At 36.3% G+C, this 20,075-nt stretch overlaps 1 protein-coding gene across 1 annotated transcript; it reads right to left on the reverse strand.

The window, feature by feature from the left end:
• Positions 1 to 344: 344 nt before the first annotated feature.
• On the reverse strand, positions 345 to 4,236 carry LOC110805213 (uncharacterized). Its single transcript, XM_056829955.1, has 6 exons — positions 4,138 to 4,236; positions 3,522 to 3,605; positions 1,228 to 1,386; positions 1,085 to 1,138; positions 907 to 966; positions 345 to 731 (listed from the first exon to the last, which is right to left on the reverse strand). Exons 1-6 carry the CDS (start codon positions 4,234 to 4,236, stop codon positions 345 to 347), a joined length of 843 nt encoding a protein of 280 aa, XP_056685933.1.
• Positions 4,237 to 20,075: the final 15,839 nt, after the last annotated feature.

Below are 20,075 nucleotides of genomic sequence, written 5' to 3' on the forward strand. Positions count from 1 at the left end.
AAGATCTTGCTTGATTGACTGAGTTGAGTCCGAATTCACCTGCACAAGAGCAAAGTCACCAGCCTCGGGGGTGTTTCCGAGGAAAGCCCCTCCGATGCCTAAGTAAGAACGATGCTCGGATTCTAGAGAGAAGTTCTCTAGAAGAGTAGTCTTAAGGCGATAAATTGGACGTACCTTGAGGTGTGAGCCTTGGCGGCCTATTTATAGTGTTTGCATAATAAATGTCCATAGGTCATTTATTGCTATTGGGCCTTGGGCCTTAATGGATGGCTGACTAGCCATTGGTGGGTTTGATGCTGTTGTTTAGAGCCATTGGACTTTAGACTTAGTGGCCCAATTGAGAATCAATTGGGAGCCCAAACACTTGGTGTTGCTGGGCCACTGAAAAGAATCAAGTGCCCAAAATAGTCACCCTGATATCCAGCATCAATAACATTATAAACTTCTTTACTAGTTTTAAACTTCTCGGTGTTTGTTGGGTTGACGTTATGACGGGTTTCATCAACAACAGTCACATGTAGCATATACGATGAAGATTTAGTGTCATATAATGGGAATTTTCCATTGCCCATCTCAGGAATAGTTTTCGCTTCAGGATCAACGCTAACTTCTCCTCCCCATTCAACTTCAGTCGCTACATCGGCTAATCCCGTGAATAAGGTTTTCGGCCAATATCTGATTCCGTACTTGTCATTGTCCATTGATACCCACCAATTACCGTCATCTTCGTGCTGTTGGTTTTCAATAAACATAAATATTATAAAGTTGATTAAAATAAGAGCATTGATATGTATTTTATTTTTATGTTTAGGACTATAATTTATATAGCTTATCGATAAAAAACTTCCAAGTATATGATTCACCGCCACGTTGAGAATATATGTCGGGAACAACACCTAAATGCACCTCAGTACCCACATGAACAAAGCCCGGGCATTGTGTGTTGATGCAACTAGTTTGTCCAGCCTATATGTGATTACAAACAAATTTAGAATTAACAATATTTTAGAAATTAATTTAGAATTAACAAATTTCGTTCAAAGGATTACAAAAGAATTATATATTTAGATTGATCAATACTTACAGTGAACCGTACATAGAGGTGAGCTTCCTTGTCATTAAAGAACGTAGGATTTACCTGAAAAATTAATCACATCTATAATCAATAATTATTTCGTGCCTTATAAACAATAATGAAGATAATGAAAAAAGATTAATTTACGTTACCATCCATCCAACTTCGATGCTATCAGGTCCATTTTGAAGTTTCATCCTAGCGCTTGACCATTCTCCATTACCATCCGCAGCTGGTTTGTAAAGACTTGGTGAACCTTCTCCTCCAAGAAACTTCGTGTTTGGATCAGTTTTAGTTCGAACCACCGCAGTCTACAATTTTTTTTTTGAAAAAGAAAAGTACACAGAAATTAAGATAGTCTTCTCTCAAGAATAATCTATAATTATTTATTGAATGGTATTATAAATATACAATTATGGAATTAGAATGGTTAAACAATTAAAAATAAAAATTCAACAGCCGATAGTAAATTATGCCATGCTCTTATTATTGAAAGATTGAAACAAATTGACAAAAAATTTCAGATAATCGAAAAGAAGTACAGTTATACGTAAATCTTACACAAATATGGTTTGGGCTAGAGCTGTCAAAACAGGTCATCGGGTCGGGTTTGGGTTGGGTCATCTCGGGTTTCGGGTCATGATCAGGTCGGGTCGTGTCGGGTCAATATTTCATTCGGGTTGAGTTCGGGTTCGGTCGGGTCGATTTCAGGTCGGGTCATATCGGGTTTTTTCCTATCCCGGGTTCAGGTCGGGTTCGAGTCGGGTCACATTTCGGTCAGGTTTGATTTCGGGTTCGGGTCTTATCGGGTCGGGTTTAAGTCGGTTTGTAGCAGATAATTTCGAGTTCGGGTCTTATCGAGTCGGGTTTAAGTCGGTTTGCAATACAGTTATTTTCGGGTTCGGGTCTTAGTTTGGATCGGATAATAATCCGATCAAATAGAATTCAGATCGGGTCACTCTCAGGGACGGGTCAAACTCGGGTCTGATAATTAACCTATACATTTTAAGGATTTTATATTCTAAAAAATTTTGTTTAACTTATTTTAGAGTTAAATTTTTCAATATTTAGCAATAAATAATTAAAATAGATATATCAATGAAGTTAATATTTGGTCGTGTCATTGATAACTCGGGTAAATCGAGTAGCGGGTTCTCACAGGTCGGGTCAATAGCAGGTTTCATCGAGTTACAATCGGTTTCGGGTTGACATCGGGTCGGGTATCAAATCGGGTTCGGGTCATTGTTCGGTCGGGTCAGTTCGGTTATCGGTCATTTTCGGGTCGGGTGTCGGGTTCGGGTTCAGGTGTTACAACATCGGGTTAAAATCGGTTATCGGTTTTTTCGGGTCGGGTACAAGTCGGGTTTCAGGTTACCTGTTTTACCGTAATTTCGTGTCATGGTCGGTTACGAGTTCGGTCGGTTCAGGTCGGGTTTTCGGGTCGGGTCAGTTTTTGACAGCTCTAGTTTGGGCCATTGGATTGAAAGTCATGCGAGGAGTAGTTTTTATTAACCCTTAAAAGGGGTATTGTTCCATATGGACATCTGTTACCGTTAAAGGCGATGCCCCTAAGTTTTCCTTTTTGACGTGGATATTCACTTGGTCGTTTTACCTGTATATTGACAAACATATCGTACATATAAGTAAGCGGCATATTATGATTTTTATGGGTGGTGTGCTCATGAAACGTATACCAATAATAACCAATACTTGGAAACAAAATATTAATACATCCAAAACAACTTCATCCCATATTTTACAACCAAAAAGTTACTACAAATTTATCAAAGTTGATATTCAAAATAAACAAAATAGGACTTGAAAAATCATAAATTAAATCCTAATCATAAATTAAATCCTCTAATATTTTTCAAGTTAATTATACGTACATACAATATTAAGAATAAAAATAAAACTTCGATTCCCAATTAAATTAAAAATTAAAAGTTCAAATAAGTTTGATTTTTTTAGTTTTACGTGTATCTAATCAAATTAGAATATGTATTTTGATTGAAATGAACATTTTTTTTACTTGGAAGACCTTATAACTGAGATAATTTTTTGACTAAGACAATGATTAAAGTTTGTACTTGTACATTACTTGTATACTTGTAACTTTGATGTATTGAAAATTTTGGCGGATGTAAGATTTAAATATTGAAACTCAATTGTACGTACCCACGTGTGAGTTTATCACATTGGAGAAAGAGGATAGGAAATACCAATATTAAGCTAGAGGAGTTACTTCTATTTTTTATCAATTGTTTTAGTGTGAAACCTCGTTTGAACTTAGAAATTTTACTTTATTTTTTACTTTATAAATAATAATATTAAATACTGATTGATTATGATCGGTAATTGGACAATTTAAGTGGACACCAATCTTCTTAAGAGTTAGCTTATAAAACAGTTATAATTTAAAATATAGGTATAACCAAAAACTTACCTCACTTATATTCTTGAATGAAGGATGTGTAAATGTTGGTTGGTCGTAAAAATCAACACAGTCATAAACTTGTCCCTTTTTATCCTGTACATCAAAACACATGTATGAAACATTAGCACTACCATATTATTCATATAATTTTTAGAAAATAAAAATATGCATATCATTACGGGATCGAGATCGAGATTAAATTTAGATCGATATAAAACAAAACTTTTACATGGGAGATAGTTTTTCACTAAGTGAGTATTTGATTTGGAATAAAATACATTTGTGGAAATTATTTTTTCTTTTTCAATTAATTTTTTGTTTTTTTTTGTTTTAGGAAAGGGAGATAAATAATTTTTCAATTATGACAAATAACTTACGGAGTACTTATTCAAAGGTGGAAACATTTTCCATTTGAAAAGGAAGGGAACCATCCACTCACAAGCCTCACTCAATCATTTTTATTTTCTATATGATTATTTTTGTAAGGAACCAAACAAAGACAACTAGATTGGAATTATATTTTTTCCTAAGAAAGTCATTTTTCATTGAAATATTTCCCATCAAATTAAACATAGCCTAAATATATAAAATACAAATTAAATGTAAGTGATTAGGAAAACATTACCTTAATAGTTGCAACTATTTGTTCGCGCTTAGGAATTGATCTTCCATGGACTCCACTCAACAAATTTGAGATCAAAATAGCAAATATGACGTTTAACATTGCTAAATGTTTGGGTGAAATTTTTGGATAATTTGATAATAATGCGACCAAGAAAGTGAAATAATGTGAATTTGTTATCGGAAATGAAATATTTTATTTTATTTTGAGAAAGGGAATGTAATATAAATACTTTGAGGGGTCAAGGTGAGACAAATTTACAATTTAATTTATCCAAATCCGTATCAATACAATAAAGGCCATACATTTTTTTTTAGGAATACAATAAATTACATATATGTACACAATAATACGTGATTTATTTGTAAAGAAATAACGTAATTTTAGTAATAAATCATCATTATCTATTTTCATATAAAGATATCAGATAGAAGCTATAAAAATAAGGAAACAAATTTCGAAAATGATAAAGGTGGCAACATGCGACCTTTAAGTCGTGTCACAATGATGACATGGCATGCTTATGTGTCATGATTTAAATTGGAAAATAAAATGTTTAACTTATATAACCTATTATCATGGTTACAAAAAAAGTTGGAAAATCTTTATATTCCAAATTGTTTCCTTTTTTATATCGATTACATTGTTTACATATTTTCATAGTAAAAATATTGCATTAATAGTAAAAATATTATAATGACGCATAACTTATGTGGCGCCAATATATATACTAATTAAACTCTGACGCGTAAGATTGCGACAACTAAATGTTGTCGCAACTTGCGACCTTTTTCACCACCCAACAATTTTTTTCTTAATATTAAAACTCTACATTTGTTTTGGCCTCTATTTGGTTCAATTTGTTATATTTGACTTACGTCTGAAACCTATCTTGTCTTAATTTATCAGATATTATTTTCGGCTACTTTTGTGTAAGATAGCTTTACCGGAAAGTTCGTTTTAATTGCTTAATTAATTGGTTTCATTGTTTAACTAGTTGGCCTTGTTCTGTTCACCTTATTTCCACTTATTTCAGGAAAAATAAGTTCAGATAAGATAAGTTCAGGAAAAATAAGGGTTGACCAAGTACAATTTATAACTAAAATAAGTTTTGATAAGTACTACTCCGTAATAAATTCAGATAAGTTCAGATAAGTTCAGATAAGATAAATTCAGGAAAAATAAGTGGAAATCGGGTGAATAGAACGCAACCTTAGTTTTATTATTTAACTAATTAGTTCTGTTGCGTAACTCATTAGTTTCGTTGTTTAAGTAATCTATTCTAATATTTAATAGCAGGGAGGTTGGAGAGCCACGTGGCCCCCTCCTAAAATTTCAGAACTTTATTATATTTTTTTATAAAAAAAAAACTAAATAACAAAGACATAAACGATAAACGACAAATCAGAAGAAGTCATTCTCTCCTCCAACCTTCAACCGTCCCCTTCAACCTTCACATCTGAAACAACAAAAAAACCAAATTGCATCGATTCATCCCATCAATTATCTCCAAGCTTGAATCCTATATCAAATTATTAGTTTAATTTCAAAAAGAAAACCCAAGAAGCCTCATCTTTTGGTTGTATATGGGTGGGTTTTGCTGTTGAATTTTCCAATAAGAATCAGGTAACTTCCTTCCTCTTCTTTATGAAATTAATCGTGTTTTTAATAATGTTTTTGTCAAATTTTGTTTTAGTGATGAAAAGGTTGTTCTGGATCTCAATGACATAGAAATATCTAAAAACAAATGTTAAATCTCTGCCTACTTGGTCCTTCCGTCGGTGACACCGCGGCGGCGGCGGTCTTAGATGATGTTGGGGTTCAAAAGAATTAGTATAATTTCTGGGTGTGATTGATTTTCTGATTATTGGTTTAATTGATTTGTTGCCATTTAATTTTTAGCATGAAAAAAATTGATTGAAGGTGAAGAAAAATGGTGACGTTTCACTGTTTCAATATGGAAAATATTTGTCTCTAAATAACTGAAAAGGTTAACTACTAATCCAAATGTTCTAATAGAAATTGCGATTTATGCACAATTTTTCATTTCAATTTTCCTATAATCTTTAGTATACCTTTCTGTTAGGTTATGATACATATGACATTTACATAAATCATGCGGAAACAACCATTAACCCAGGAATCATATTATTTACACATAATCATATAGCATAATTAGATGCATACTCTTTGTTGCGTGCCCTCCCTAGCTGCGCCCGAACCGAACAAGAACAAGTCTTTTAGGACTCCAAGTGTCGTCCCTCCGTAGATAGTCCACAGCACGTCCGGATCCGCCTTAAGATTGACCAACTAGAATCGCCCTTAAGGTACTAGAAAATTTCGGCACTTTTGAGCAAGATGTGTGTTTGATTTTCTCTCAAAAAACTCACTTTTGAATACTTTGAAACTTGTATATAAATTATGACCCCTAGGCCTTTATTTATAGAGTTATGGAAAAGGAATCGTAATCCTAGTAGGATGCGAATTAATTGGAATTAGAATCCTACATGAATTCTATTTAATTAATTTATCCAATTAGGAATAGACATTTAATCATACACTGACTCTTGCTGATTCAGGAATCACGCATGAGCACAAACTCACACACACACGGCAGCCACAAGGACTGCCCATGCGTGCGAGCTGCAGCCCACGCAGCAAGGCCCACGCATCCGTGGCCTTGGCGCGCGCTGGGCTTGTGGCGTGCGTGCTTGCTGGGCGACGGCCTGGCTTCGTGCTGGGCCTTCGTCCGGCAGGCCTCGTCCGATGCTAATTCGTACGATACGCTTCCGATTAAATTTCCATTTCCGGAATCTATTTCCGATACGAACAATATTTAATATTTCCGATTCCGGAATTAATTTCCGTTTCGAACAAATATTTAACATTTCCGTTTCCGGAATTATTTTCCGATTCCGGCAATATTTCCGATTCTGACAATATTTCCGTTTCCGGCAATATTTCCGATTCTGGTAATATTTCCATTTCCAATAATATTTTCCGATACGTACCATGTTTCCGTTTCCGGTAACATCTACGACTTGGATAATATTCATATTTCCGATACGATCCATATTTCCGTTTCCGGCAATATCATCGTTTCCGGAGTATTCATTTCTTGCCTGTGACGATCTTAGCTCCCACTGAAACCAAGATCCGTCGGTTCCGAATATTCATAGATGGAGTATTTAATGCCATTAAATACTTGATCCGTTTACGTACTATTTGTGTGACCCTACGGGTTCAGTCAAGAGTAAGCTGTGGATTAATATCATTAATTCCACTTGAACTGAAGCGGCCTCTAGCTAGGCATTCAGCTCACTTGATCTCACTGAATTATTAACTTGTTAATTAATACTGAACCGCATTTATTAGACTTAACATAGAATGCATACTTGGACCAAGGGCATTATTTCCTTCAGTCTCCCACTTGTCCTTAGGGACAAGTGTGCATTTCCTAATTCCTTTGTCGCTCGATGCTTGCTCTTGAACATAAGGTAAGAGTTGTCATCCTTATTATGTCCAGAGGTGTTCCTCGGTTTCAGAGTTCAACTGATCAAATAAACAGATAATCATAGCCTATGATTATCCGAGCACGGCCATGCATTTCACAGTTTCTAGCTCTCCGAGTGGCCTTGTACAACTTTTAAGCATCTCATCCCGATTTATGGGAGGACAATCCCAATCTTGCGATCTTGAGATTAGACTTCGTTTGATAGGTGATTACCTGAGCGTTGCCTTTATAGCCTCCTTTTACGGTGCGACGGTTGGTCAACGTCAAAGCAACCAGTTCTCAAACAAGTAATCTCAAATCACTCAGGTATTGAGGATTTAGTGTCTAATAATTTAATGAAATTTACTTATGACAGACTTTCATCTCTTACAGTAAAGTTTCATAGGTCTTGTCCGATACTAGTCTTCCCAAAGTAAGTATCTATGCAAATGATTATGACATTGCCATGTCCACATAGTTCAAGAAACAGAACTACTAGTCATCTTGCACTCTAATCGTCTAACGTTTTCTATGCGTCCAATTTTATAGAAAACTCCAATTAGGGACCATTTTCAACCTTTGACATTCAAGTTCACTTGATAGACATTTCTTAGTCACAGGACTGGTCCTGACAGTCTATCTTGAATATATCGTCAAGTTGAAGGGACTCATCATTTAATAAACCACGAATTAAATGGAAAAATGAATTCCTTTCATTTATTGTGAATGATTAACCAATAATGTTTTACAAAGATTTAAACTCTAAAACTTTAAAACATTAAACAGAGACATCAAAGCCATTCTCCAATATGCTTGATTCCCATAGCTGCAGTGTGCGAGTTGTGCTTCGCTTGCGGCAGAGGTTTAGTTAATGGATCTGATATGTTGTCATCAGTTCCAATTTTGCTTATCTCGACTTCTTTTCTTTCAACGAACTCTCGTAGAAGGTGAAATCTACGAAGTACATGCTTGACTCTCTGGTGGTGTCTAGGCTCTTTTGCCTGTGCAATAGCTCCGTTATTATCACAATACAGGGCTATTGGTCCTTTAATGGAGGGGACTACACCAAGTTCTCCTATGAACTTCCTTAGCCATATAGCTTCCTTTGCTGCTTCATGTGCAGCAATGTACTCCGCTTCAGTTGTAGAATCCGCAATGGTGCTTTGCTTAGCACTTTTCCAGCTTACTGCTCCTCCGTTGAGGCAGAAGACAAACCCAGACTGTGATCTGAAATCATCTTTGTCGGTTTGGAAACTTGCGTCCGTATAGCCTTTTAACAATTAATTCATCATCTCCACCATAGACCAGGAAGTCATCTTTGTGCCTTTTCAGGTACTTCAGAATGTTCTTGGCAGCAGTCCAATGTGCCTCTCCTGGGTCTGACTGGTATCTGCTCGTAGCACTGAGTGCGTACGCAACATCCGGGCGTGTACATATCATAGCATACATTATTGAACCAATCAATGATGCATATGGAATCCCATTCATTCGTCTACGCTCATCAAGTGTTTTTGGGCACTGAGTCTTGCTTAGAGTCATTCCATGAGACATGGGTAGGTAGCCTCGCTTGGAGTCCGCCATCTTGAACCTATCAAGCACCTTATTGATATAAGTGCTTTGACTAAGTCCAATCATCCTTTTAGATCTATCTCTGTAAATCTTGATGCCCAATATGTACTGTGCTTCTCCTAGATCCTTCATCGAAAAACATTTCCCAAGCCAAATCTTGACAGAGTTTAACATAGGAATGTCATTTCCGATAAGCAATATGTCGTCGACATATAATACTAGGAAAGCAATTTTGCTCCCACTGACCTTCTTGTATACACAAGATTCGTCTGCGTTCTTGATGAAACCAAAGTCACTGACTGCTTCATCAAAACGTATATTCCAGCTCCTGGATGCCTGCTTCAATCCGTAGATTGACTTCTTTAGCTTGCATACCTTTTTAGCATTCTTTGGATCCTCAAAACCTTCAGGCTGTGTCATAAACACAGTTTCTGTTAAAACGCCGTTTAAGAAAGCAGTTTTGACATCCATCTGCCATATTTCGTAATCGTAATATGCAGCGATTGCTAACATTATTCGAATAGACTTTAGCATTGCAACTGGTGAAAAGGTTTCATCGTAATCCACACCGTGGACTTGCCTGTAACCTTTTGCAACCAATCTAGCTTTGAAAACTTCAAGTTTCCCATCCTTGTCCTTTTTCAGTTTGAAAACCCATTTGCTTCCAATGGCTTGGTAGCCATCTGGCAAATCGACCAAATCCCATACTTGGTTTTCAGACATGGAGTCTAATTCAGATTGCATGGCTTCTTGCCATTGCTTGGAGCTAGGGCTCGTCATAGCTTGCTTGTAAGTCGCAGGTTCATCACTTTCAAGTAATAGAACGTCATAGCTCTCGTTCGTCAAAATACCTAAGTACCTTTCCGGTTGAGATCTATATCTTTGCGATCTACGCGGGGTAACATTTCTAGATTGACCATGATTCTCACCAGATTCTTCTAAAGATCTCTGAGTTTCATCCTGAATGTCATTTTGAGCATTCTCTAGAGTTTGTTGTTCGACTCGAATTTCTTCGAGGTCTACTTTTCTCCCACTTGTCATTTTGGAAATGTGATCTTTCTCCAAAAAGACACCATCTCGAGCAACAAACACTTTGTTCTCAGATGTATTGTAGAAGTAATACCCCTTTGTTTCCTTTGGATAGCCCACAAGGATACATTTGTCAGATTTTGGATGAAGGTTGTCTGAAATTAATCGTTTGACGTATACTTCACATCCCCAAATCTTAAGAAAAGACACATTTGGAGGCTTTCCAAACCATAATTCGTATGGAGTCTTTTCGACAGCTTTAGACGGAGCTCTATTTATAGTGAGTGCAGCTGTATTTAGTGCATGTCCCCAAAATTCTAATGGAAGTTCGGCCTGACCCATCATTGACCTGACCATGTCTAGCAAGGTTCTGTTCCTCCGTTCTGACACACCGTTCCATTGTGGTGTTCCAGGAGGAGTCAATTCTGATAGAATTCCACATTCTTTCAGATGGTCATCAAATTCATAGCTCAGATATTCACCACCTCTATCAGACCGCAGTGCCTTGATCTTCTTGCCTAATTGATTCTCTACTTCACTCTGAAATTCCTTGAATTTGTCAAAGGATTCAGACTTATGCTTCATTAGGTAGACATAACCATACCTACTGAAGTCATCAGTGAAAGTGATAAAGTAGCTGAAACCACCTCTAGCATTTGTACTCATTGGTCCACATACATCTGTATGGATTAAACCCAATAGTTCATTTGCTCTTTCTCCAACTTTAGAGAAAGGTTGCTTTGTCATTTTGCCAAGTAAACATGATTCGCATTTACCATAATCCTCTAAGTCAAATGGTTCTAGAATTCCTTCCCTTTGAAGTCTTTCTAAGCGTTTCAAGTTTATATGGCCTAATCGACAATGCCACAGATAGGTGAGATCTGAATCATCCTTTTTGGCCTTTTTGGTATTTATGTTATATACTTGTTTGTCGTGATCTAATAAATAAAGTCCATTGACTAATCTAGCAGATCCATAAAACATCTCTTTAAAATAAAACGAACAACTATTGTCTTTTATTATAAAGGAAAATCCCTTAGCATCTAAGCAAGAAACTGAAATGATGTTTTTAGTAAGACTTGGAACATGGAAACATTCTTCCAGTTCCAAAACTAGCCCGGAGGGCAACGACAAATAGTAAGTTCCTACAGCTAATGCAGCAATCCGTGCTCCATTTCCCACTCGTAGGTCGACTTCTCCCTTGCTTAACTTTCTACTTCTTCTTAGTCCCTGTGGATTGGAACATAAGTGTGAGCCACAACCTGTATCTAATACCCAAGAAGTTGAATTAGCAAGTATACAGTCTATAACGAAAATACCTGAAGATGGAACGACTGTTCCGTTCTTCTGATCTTCCTTTAGCTTCAAGCAATCTCTCTTCCAATGCCCCTTCTTTTTGCAGTAGAAGCATTCGGATTCAGAAGTGGGTTGACTGACCTTCCTCTTTGCAGATTTGGCGCCAGTTTGCTTAGTTGGGCTGGCCTTGTTGCCACCTTTCTTAGCATTCCTCTTCTTTCCAGATTTCTTGAACTTGCCCCCACGCACCATAAGCACATCCTGCTTATCACTTTTGAGCGTCTTTTCAGCGGTCTTCAGCATACCGTGAAGCTCAGTGAGCGTTTTGTCCAGACTATTCATACTGTAGTTCAGTTTGAACTGATCATACTCGCTATGAAGAGAATGGAGGATGGTGTCTATAGCCATTTCCTGAGAAAATTGCTGATCCAGCCGACTCATATTCTCAATGAGTCCAATCATTTTGAGAACATGTGGACTTACGGGCTCGCCTTTCTTAAGCTTGGTCTCAAGAATTTGCCTATGAGTCTCGAATCTTTCGACTCGAGCCAGATCTTGGAACATGTTCTTCAACTCACTGATGATTGTGAAAGCATCTGAGTTGATGAACGTTTTCTGCAGATCTGCACTCATAGTGGCGAGCATTAGACATTTCACATCCTTGTTGGCATCAATCCAACGATTGAGGGCTGCCTGAGTGATCCCGTCGCCTGGAGCTTCGGGCATCGCCTCATCTAGGACATACTCCTTTTCTTCCTGCATAAGAACTATTTGCAAGTTCCTTTGCCAGTCAAGGAAGTTTTTCCCGTTCAACTTCTCCTTTTCGAGAATTGATCGAATGTTGAATGAATTGTTGTTTGCCATATTAAAAACTACAATTGAAAAGAATAAACAAATAAATAACCATTCACAGTTTCTCTTAATAAACTTAAATTCTAGCATACATGCATAATTCAATGTTTTATTAAGCATTTTATTCAAGTTATGTGTTCCGGCAGGTGTGAATAAAATGATTCCAAGATCCTAAAATCATTGAAGAACTAAGCACAGTTTGTCGACTTAATCCTAGAACATCTTAGGTAAGCAAAAGCCTTTTGCTAATAGTCTAGAAACTATTCTTGGTTGATAGGTACGTCTAAGAACTTATTAGGTAAACCTATCGAATTTGCCACGACATAAAAGGACTCCTTACTTATATCGTTGAGTTTCACCAAAACTAACATGTACTCACAATTATTTGTGTACCTTGCCCCTTTAGGACCAATAAGTAACACCTCGCTGAGCGAAAACTATTACTAGATTGATGTAAAGGATATCCAAGCAAGTGTATATTTTGGCATGGCACCTTTTAACTCAATTTTTAAGTTTGGAACCTAAGGCTCTTACTATGTTGGTTAGATTTTAAGTGAACTAAAATCCTTAATCATGCAACATAATCAAGCTTATGATCTCATGCATTTTAAGACATATTTAAAGCAATAAATAACTTAAAACATGCATAAGATATTTGTGATCTAGTATGGCCCGACTTCATCTTGAAGCTTTGACTTCAAAGTCCGTCTTGAAAATCTCCGTGGGAGGCACCATTTTCTTCAAATAGGATAAGCTATAACTAATTACAACTATTTGATGGTACGCAGACCATATTTGAATTGAAAAATAACTTTGGTGCTTTAGACCAATTACATTCAAATTAATGGTACGCAGACCATATTTTCTATCCTATTTGGGCCATACTAGTCACTTCATAACCTGCAAAACAGTACATATACAATATATACCATTCACCCATTCATTATCATGAATGGCCCACATAGCTGGTTAGTAAAACACATTATGCATCACGTAAACATTTGCAGCAATTAATCAAGGTCACCAATAATCTACCAATTATTCAGTCCTTATTAATTCTAATCGAGTTGTTTTAACCTTAAGGATTTGTAGACCTAATCAAGAGTTTATGACTAAAAAGCGCTCCCACTCAAACCAATAAATTCATATGCTTTACTAATTTTAAACATAAAATTGTATTTCTAGTCTAACCGGAAACATACAAATTTAATTAAAATTTAAAGCTCATATAAATTTATAATTGAATCCAAAAATTTAATTTAATTTCAGTCGCATTTAAATTAATTCATGATTTTAATTTTAGTAAAATAATTAGAATAAATTCCATTTATTATAATTATAATATTCAAAATTAAAATCCAAGAAATTAATTCAAATTATTAATTTTAAAATTAATTAAAATTACGTGAACTGAAATTTTCAAATTAAACATTCAAAACGATCTAATCGAAACGCAAACACCCTACGCGTTGCACGCCCATGGGCCGTACGCACACAGCCATTGCTGGCCATGTGCGCGCAGCCCATGCGCTCGTAGCATAGCTGCTGCTGTCCCAACGCAAGCCTCCGCACAGCGCCCCATCGCACGCGAGCTATCGCTCGCAGTGCGCGCGCGAGATCGCTCGCTGGGCGCGCTGGCTCGCTCGCTGGCGCGCGAGATCGCTCGTTGGCGCGCGAGATCGCTCGCTGGTGCGCGCGAGCCATCGCTCGCTGGCGCGCGAGATCGCTCGCTGGTGCGCGCGAGCCATCGCTCGCTGGCGCGCGAGATCGCTCGCTGGTGCGCGACATCGCTCGCTGGGCGGGCGACGTCGCGCGCTGTGCGCGCGAGTGATGCTGTGCGCAGCGCTCGTGGCACGCGAGCTTGCGCTCGCTGCGCGCGAGGCTGCGCGCACTTGTGCGAGGCAGCGCGCGTTGTGGCGCAGCTCGCTTGCTGCCCACACGCGACTGCCTTGGCTCGCCCCTCGCCCATGCCCATACGTTCATTGCTCGTGGCACACGACACAAGGCAGGGCTGCTGCCTTGCGCTCGTGCACTACGCCCTTGCTCATTGCATTCGTGCCGCACGGGCGACGAGCTCCCTTGCTCGTCGTCGCATGCCCGCATTATACAACACCCCTTAAGGGTAACACGAAGCGTCCTCTGCTTCGTGCGTGCAAGTTATTTGAACGAATCGCATAAAAATTTAAAATTTATATTTAAAATTAATGACAAATTAATAAATATTATTAATTTCATAATTTTAGGGCGAAAAAATCGAAAATTTATTATCCAATTGATTTCCGATTGTTATGGATTCAAGTCTAGGTCATAAAAATTTAAAATTTATCGTAAATTTACAATTTTTATGGTGGTTTTTAATCATAGGTTTCTAATTAAATTACAATTAATTATGAAAATCAAATTAATTCTAAATTATTCTAATTTTCAACAAATTAATCATAATTACAAATTAGATTGCATAATTAACAAGACTAGGCATTCAAACTTGTTAAACATATGCAGTAGGTCAATCAAAAATTCAAGATTTATCAACAGGAATCGCAAATATTTAATTTAACATCTTAAATTTACGAAATTTTGCATCCGAAAAACTAAAACCTTCGAAAAGTCATAGTTAGGCTTCGAATTTGAGAATTCTGGGTTCGGCAGAAAAGTACTATTTTTGTCAAAATTTTAGAATGCCTTTTACATGCGGAATTGACACAAAAATCACTCAATTCGGATGAGTAATGAAGAAACTGCCGAAAAACTGCGTACATATAATTAAATAAACGCAATTTGCAATTAATTAACAATTACGAAAATTAATCACCCCTTTTAATTCTTGCAAATTTGTAATATTTAACCATGTTCATGCAATTTAGATTATGAAAATAATAAGGGGCTCGTGATACCACTGTTAGGTTATGATACATATGACATTTACATAAATCATGCGGAAACAACCATTAACCCAGGAATCATATTATTTACACATAATCATATAGCATAATTAGATGCATACTCTTTGTTGCGTGCCCTCCCTAGCTGCGCCCGAACCGAACAAGAACAAGTCTTTTAGGACTCCAAGTGTCGTCCCTCCGTAGATAGTCCACAGCACGTCCGGATCCGCCTTAAGATTGACCAACTAGAATCGCCCTTAAGGTACTAGAAAATTTCGGCACTTTTGAGCAAGATGTGTGTTTGATTTTCTCTCAAAAAACTCACTTTTGAATACTTTGAAACTTGTATATAAATTATGACCCCTAGGCCTTTATTTATAGAGTTATGGAAAAGGAATCGTAATCCTAGTAGGATGCGAATTAATTGGAATTAGAATCCTACATGAATTCTATTTAATTAATTTATCCAATTAGGAATAGACATTTAATCATACACTGACTCTTGCTGATTCAGGAATCACGCATGAGCACAAACTCACACACACACGGCAGCCACAAGGACTGCCCATGCGTGCGAGCTGCAGCCCACGCAGCAAGGCCCACGCATCCGTGGCCTTGGCGCGCGCTGGGCTTGTGGCGTGCGTGCTTGCTGGGCGACGGCCTGGCTTCGTGCTGGGCCTTCGTCCGGCAGGCCTCGTCCGATGCTAATTCGTACGATACGCTTCCGATTAAATTTCCATTTCCGGAATCTATTTCCGATACGAACAATATTTAATATTTCCGATTCCGGAATTAATTTCCGTTTCGAACAAATATTTAACATTTCCGTTTCCGGAATTATTTTCCGATTCCGGCAATATTTCCGATTCTGACAATATTTCCGTTTCCGGCAATATTTCCGATTCTGGTAATATTTCCATTTCCAATAATATTTTCCGATACGTACCATGTTTCCGTTTCCGGTAACATCTACGACTTGGATAATATTCATATTTCCGATACGATCCATATTTCCGTTTCCGGCAATATCATCGTTTCCGGAGTATTCATTTCTTGCCTGTGACGATCTTAGCTCCCACTGAAACCAAGATCCGTCGGTTCCGAATATTCATAGATGGAGTATTTAATGCCATTAAATACTTGATCCGTTTACGTACTATTTGTGTGACCCTACGGGTTCAGTCAAGAGTAAGCTGTGGATTAATATCATTAATTCCACTTGAACTGAAGCGGCCTCTAGCTAGGCATTCAGCTCACTTGATCTCACTGAATTATTAACTTGTTAATTAATACTGAACCGCATTTATTAGACTTAACATAGAATGCATACTTGGACCAAGGGCATTATTTCCTTCACTTTCCCCCTTCCTTAATTGAATTTCAAGTCCCCCTTCCCCAGAGGTTTGGAAAAAAAACTCTCCCGGAAACTTGAGGAAAATAGTTAAGTTTAAGATAATTTTAATGAGAACAGATTTGGGATTCGATCAATAGGACTTGTGAAATTTATGTTGTTCAAGAGGGTTTTACAGAATTTTATGGTCTAATGTCATGAGGAATTTTCTAATGTTTTGTATTTTGATGAACTTTTCAGATATACAAATCATTTTCCATGCTCAATTTGCAATTTTGGGTACATTTTTCTCTACGATTTGCATTATTATTTGTTCTATTACAAGAGAACATAGTAAACTTGGCCATATTTTAATGGGGAAAGACATAGGGTTTGGACCAGACTTGTGACATTTTGGTTGCTTTAGATTTTTAGAAATTTTTTTATAGAAATTTTTTGTCTAATTTTCAGGGGAACTTTTAATCCTTTGTTTTAACTTTTTCAGGGTAGAAGTTGTAGATAAATTTCTTAGTGCATTTGCTTTATAAGGGACAATGACGTTTCACATATCTTGGCAAAATAACGAGGACTACGTATGTAATTTTAATTATCAAAATTAAGCTTTGTACCATGTTTTGTATAATTCAGAGATGTTGTTATGCTTCTTCATGTTTTCATACCTCATACCTCATACATTATACATTATTTTATTATAGTTTGGTTTGTTGGGAGAGAATCGTGATAATCATGTTTGGTGTTCTAGAATGGTTTCATAGGCTATGGTTTAAAGAATCCAGAGGAGTGTACAGGGAAGTTTAAGCATTCAGATTAGTTTTTTTTTGTTGTTTGATGGAGGAGTTTGTTCACTCTTCTATTATTTAATAACAGGGAAGTTCAAGAGAATTTGTTGTTGTTTGATGGAGGAATTTTCGATCAAAAGATATGTGTGTTGTAGGTTTTTTTTATATGCGAGACTCGAGTAACTTTAAATTGGTTATTTTGATGGGTTAGGATAGATTGAATCTCTATTTATTCATATTTTTTTCAATTTCTAATGGTTATTTTTCAGATTGGAAGTTTGGAGTTTCAGAAAGATATAAAGCCTTGAAGGTAGGATTGTCTCAATCGGGTTGTTAATTTTGCTGCTATTATTCTTACCTTTTATTTTATTGAATTCTTGAAGCTTTTAGGGATTATCGTATTCACATTGTATTGGTCCTGATTTGATATTTTTTTATTCTTCTTCGTCTTTAAAAGAGATTCATGATTGAAATCTTAAATTAAACCCTAGCTAGCTATAGGTTAGGTTAAGAGTTCTCATTATCCGGATTAGTATGGATAATGTCTTTACTTAGTCTAAATGTGAGGGAAGTTGTTCTTTTGGTTGAATTAGCTTATGAACGTTCTAGGCGTTTTCCAAAACATGGTTGATCCACAATTAGGAACATACTTGGGGATGTATGAAAGATAAGCCCCTTCAACAAACTGAAGGAAGTGGGAGACTATATTCCTATTATTCAGATTGTTGAATACCAAAAGCCAAAACAGTGAGACACGTTTATACTTTCAAGTTTCGAGGAACCTTCACTATGTGAGTTTGATGTCATAGGAGTCATCTTAACAACATTTTGAACCGGTATAGGTTTTCACCTTTGACCTATGAATTGTTCTGTTTATATTTAGTCTGTCGGATACTATAAATTGATTAATTATAATGAGTGATTTGTTGTTGTCTATTGAGCTTATTTTCTTATCAGTCAAAATACTTAAATCATAAGATTTTAAATTTTTGTTTGAGTGTATCTCAATATGGTGAATGAGATGTTGGCGTTTGTCAACTCAACCATATTAACAACTGGTTTATCAACTCCAAGCACAAGCAATAAAAGGTCATGCCATGATCTGATTAATTTCTGCAGAATGATAAAATCATATGACACTGCTCATCAGTGTATTGTTTACGCTCATAAAGTTTTTTAATCAGTTTTTCTTCTCTGTATGCAGATTTCTATTTCTCAAGTTCATTTATTTCACATTTCAGTTTGTAATGGTCTCTGTGTGTGTTTTCTCTTGTGGTTGAAGTGAAACTTGAGTCTGTTAGTATATTTGTTGGTTGGCTCCATGCTATGTGTTCCTCTTATCCTTTTATTTTTAAAACTTAGCTATTGTTTTTAGCTTATGGCCTATCCTGCTTGCATAAGCATGTTATTTCTGTGTTTGTAAAGGTTTTGTTATTTCCCATTCACACTTTTTCTGTTCTGTTTAGAAATTTGAATACTTTATTCTTTAGACTTCTTGATACATTTGGTCCAATGATACTTGTGATGAATACATATGATGGTAGTTTAGTCTCATATGCAAAAGGTTAGCAGCTTGGTCAAGGTTGGACTTAATACCTACTGTTTTACAAACTTTGCAAAGTTGGCACATCAAAATTGTTTATTTGAGTTTTAACACTCTGAGTGGTTTAGGAAATCTACTTCTGAAGTACAAGACATGTAAAGAAACTAGTGAAGAAGTCCTTAATGATTATGTTACTATATTAATAGTTTTTAACTAAAAAAAATATATAATTGGTAACTAATACAAATATCTTTTTGGTACAGGAAACTACCAGTTGGGATCTTCAAGTGGAACAAAAATTTACAGGAACTTGAATATTGCAGAAGTCGGGTATTTCAAAAAGGCGTAAGAAAATATTAATACATACAAAGTGCTGCAAATTTGTTAAACCATATCATCATCATTATCATTAAAATTAAAATTATTTTTTAATTACAATGTAGGGGAACTTATTCCTGAAGTTACACAATTTCAAATACCACAGTCAGAAAGCAAAAATGGAGATAATGAGCAAAAATAGCAAAAGCATAAAAGAACTCCAACAAATTTATTTGGAACAAGAAGATAACCAGGTAATTTTGAATTTATTCATTTTTAAAATCTCATTCCATGTCATATATAAGTTGTCACTCAAAGGGAAATTATTTGATATTTTAATATTGCACATGACTCTAAAACACTTTATGTAACCTAGAAATAAGATATGTAATAGTTAAAATTTTGCACAAATTAAACTATATTCGTTCCACAGGATATACAAATAACACACACTTGCAAGGCACAAATCGAAATGCTTCGTGAGAGATTTTGGATGGAAATATGAATCATGTCGAGTTTGCAAGACAAAGCTTGATGTATGAAATGGAAAACTAATACCACTTTTTTGCAGATTAAAGGAAAAAGAATAAGAGTCATCAACGACATGGCAAAGGAATAGGCTCGTGGGTGTGGATGCAGGACATCAACACCACAAGGATAAAATATTTTTGTTTCTTATATATTAGGTGTTGTAAACACATTGGACGTATTACTTTTTAGATTGTAACTAATCTGTTTGATTTTATCTATTAGTTTGGGATAACTTCAAAACAATGTAATTCTAAAAATTTATTTATATATTGTACAAAGGATTTAGCTTCCATGTAAC

This window comes from Spinacia oleracea, chromosome 5 (genome assembly GCF_020520425.1).
Source record: "Spinacia oleracea cultivar Varoflay chromosome 5, BTI_SOV_V1, whole genome shotgun sequence".
Lineage (NCBI taxonomy): Eukaryota > Viridiplantae > Streptophyta > Magnoliopsida > Caryophyllales > Amaranthaceae > Spinacia > Spinacia oleracea.

Bases quoted from the DNA above. Each gene is read 5' to 3' on its own strand.
- LOC110805213 (XM_056829955.1), bottom strand. From the start codon at position 4,236: ATGTTAAACGTCATATTTGCTATTTTGATCTCAAATTTGTTGAGTGGA. The intron at 1,387-3,521 runs GTAAGTTTTTGG...AAAAAATTGTAG, and splicing joins CATTCAAGAATATAAGTGAG to ACTGCGGTGGTTCGAACTAA. The intron at 967-1,084 runs GTAAGTATTGAT...AATCACATATAG, and splicing joins ACCTCTATGTACGGTTCACT to GCTGGACAAACTAGTTGCAT.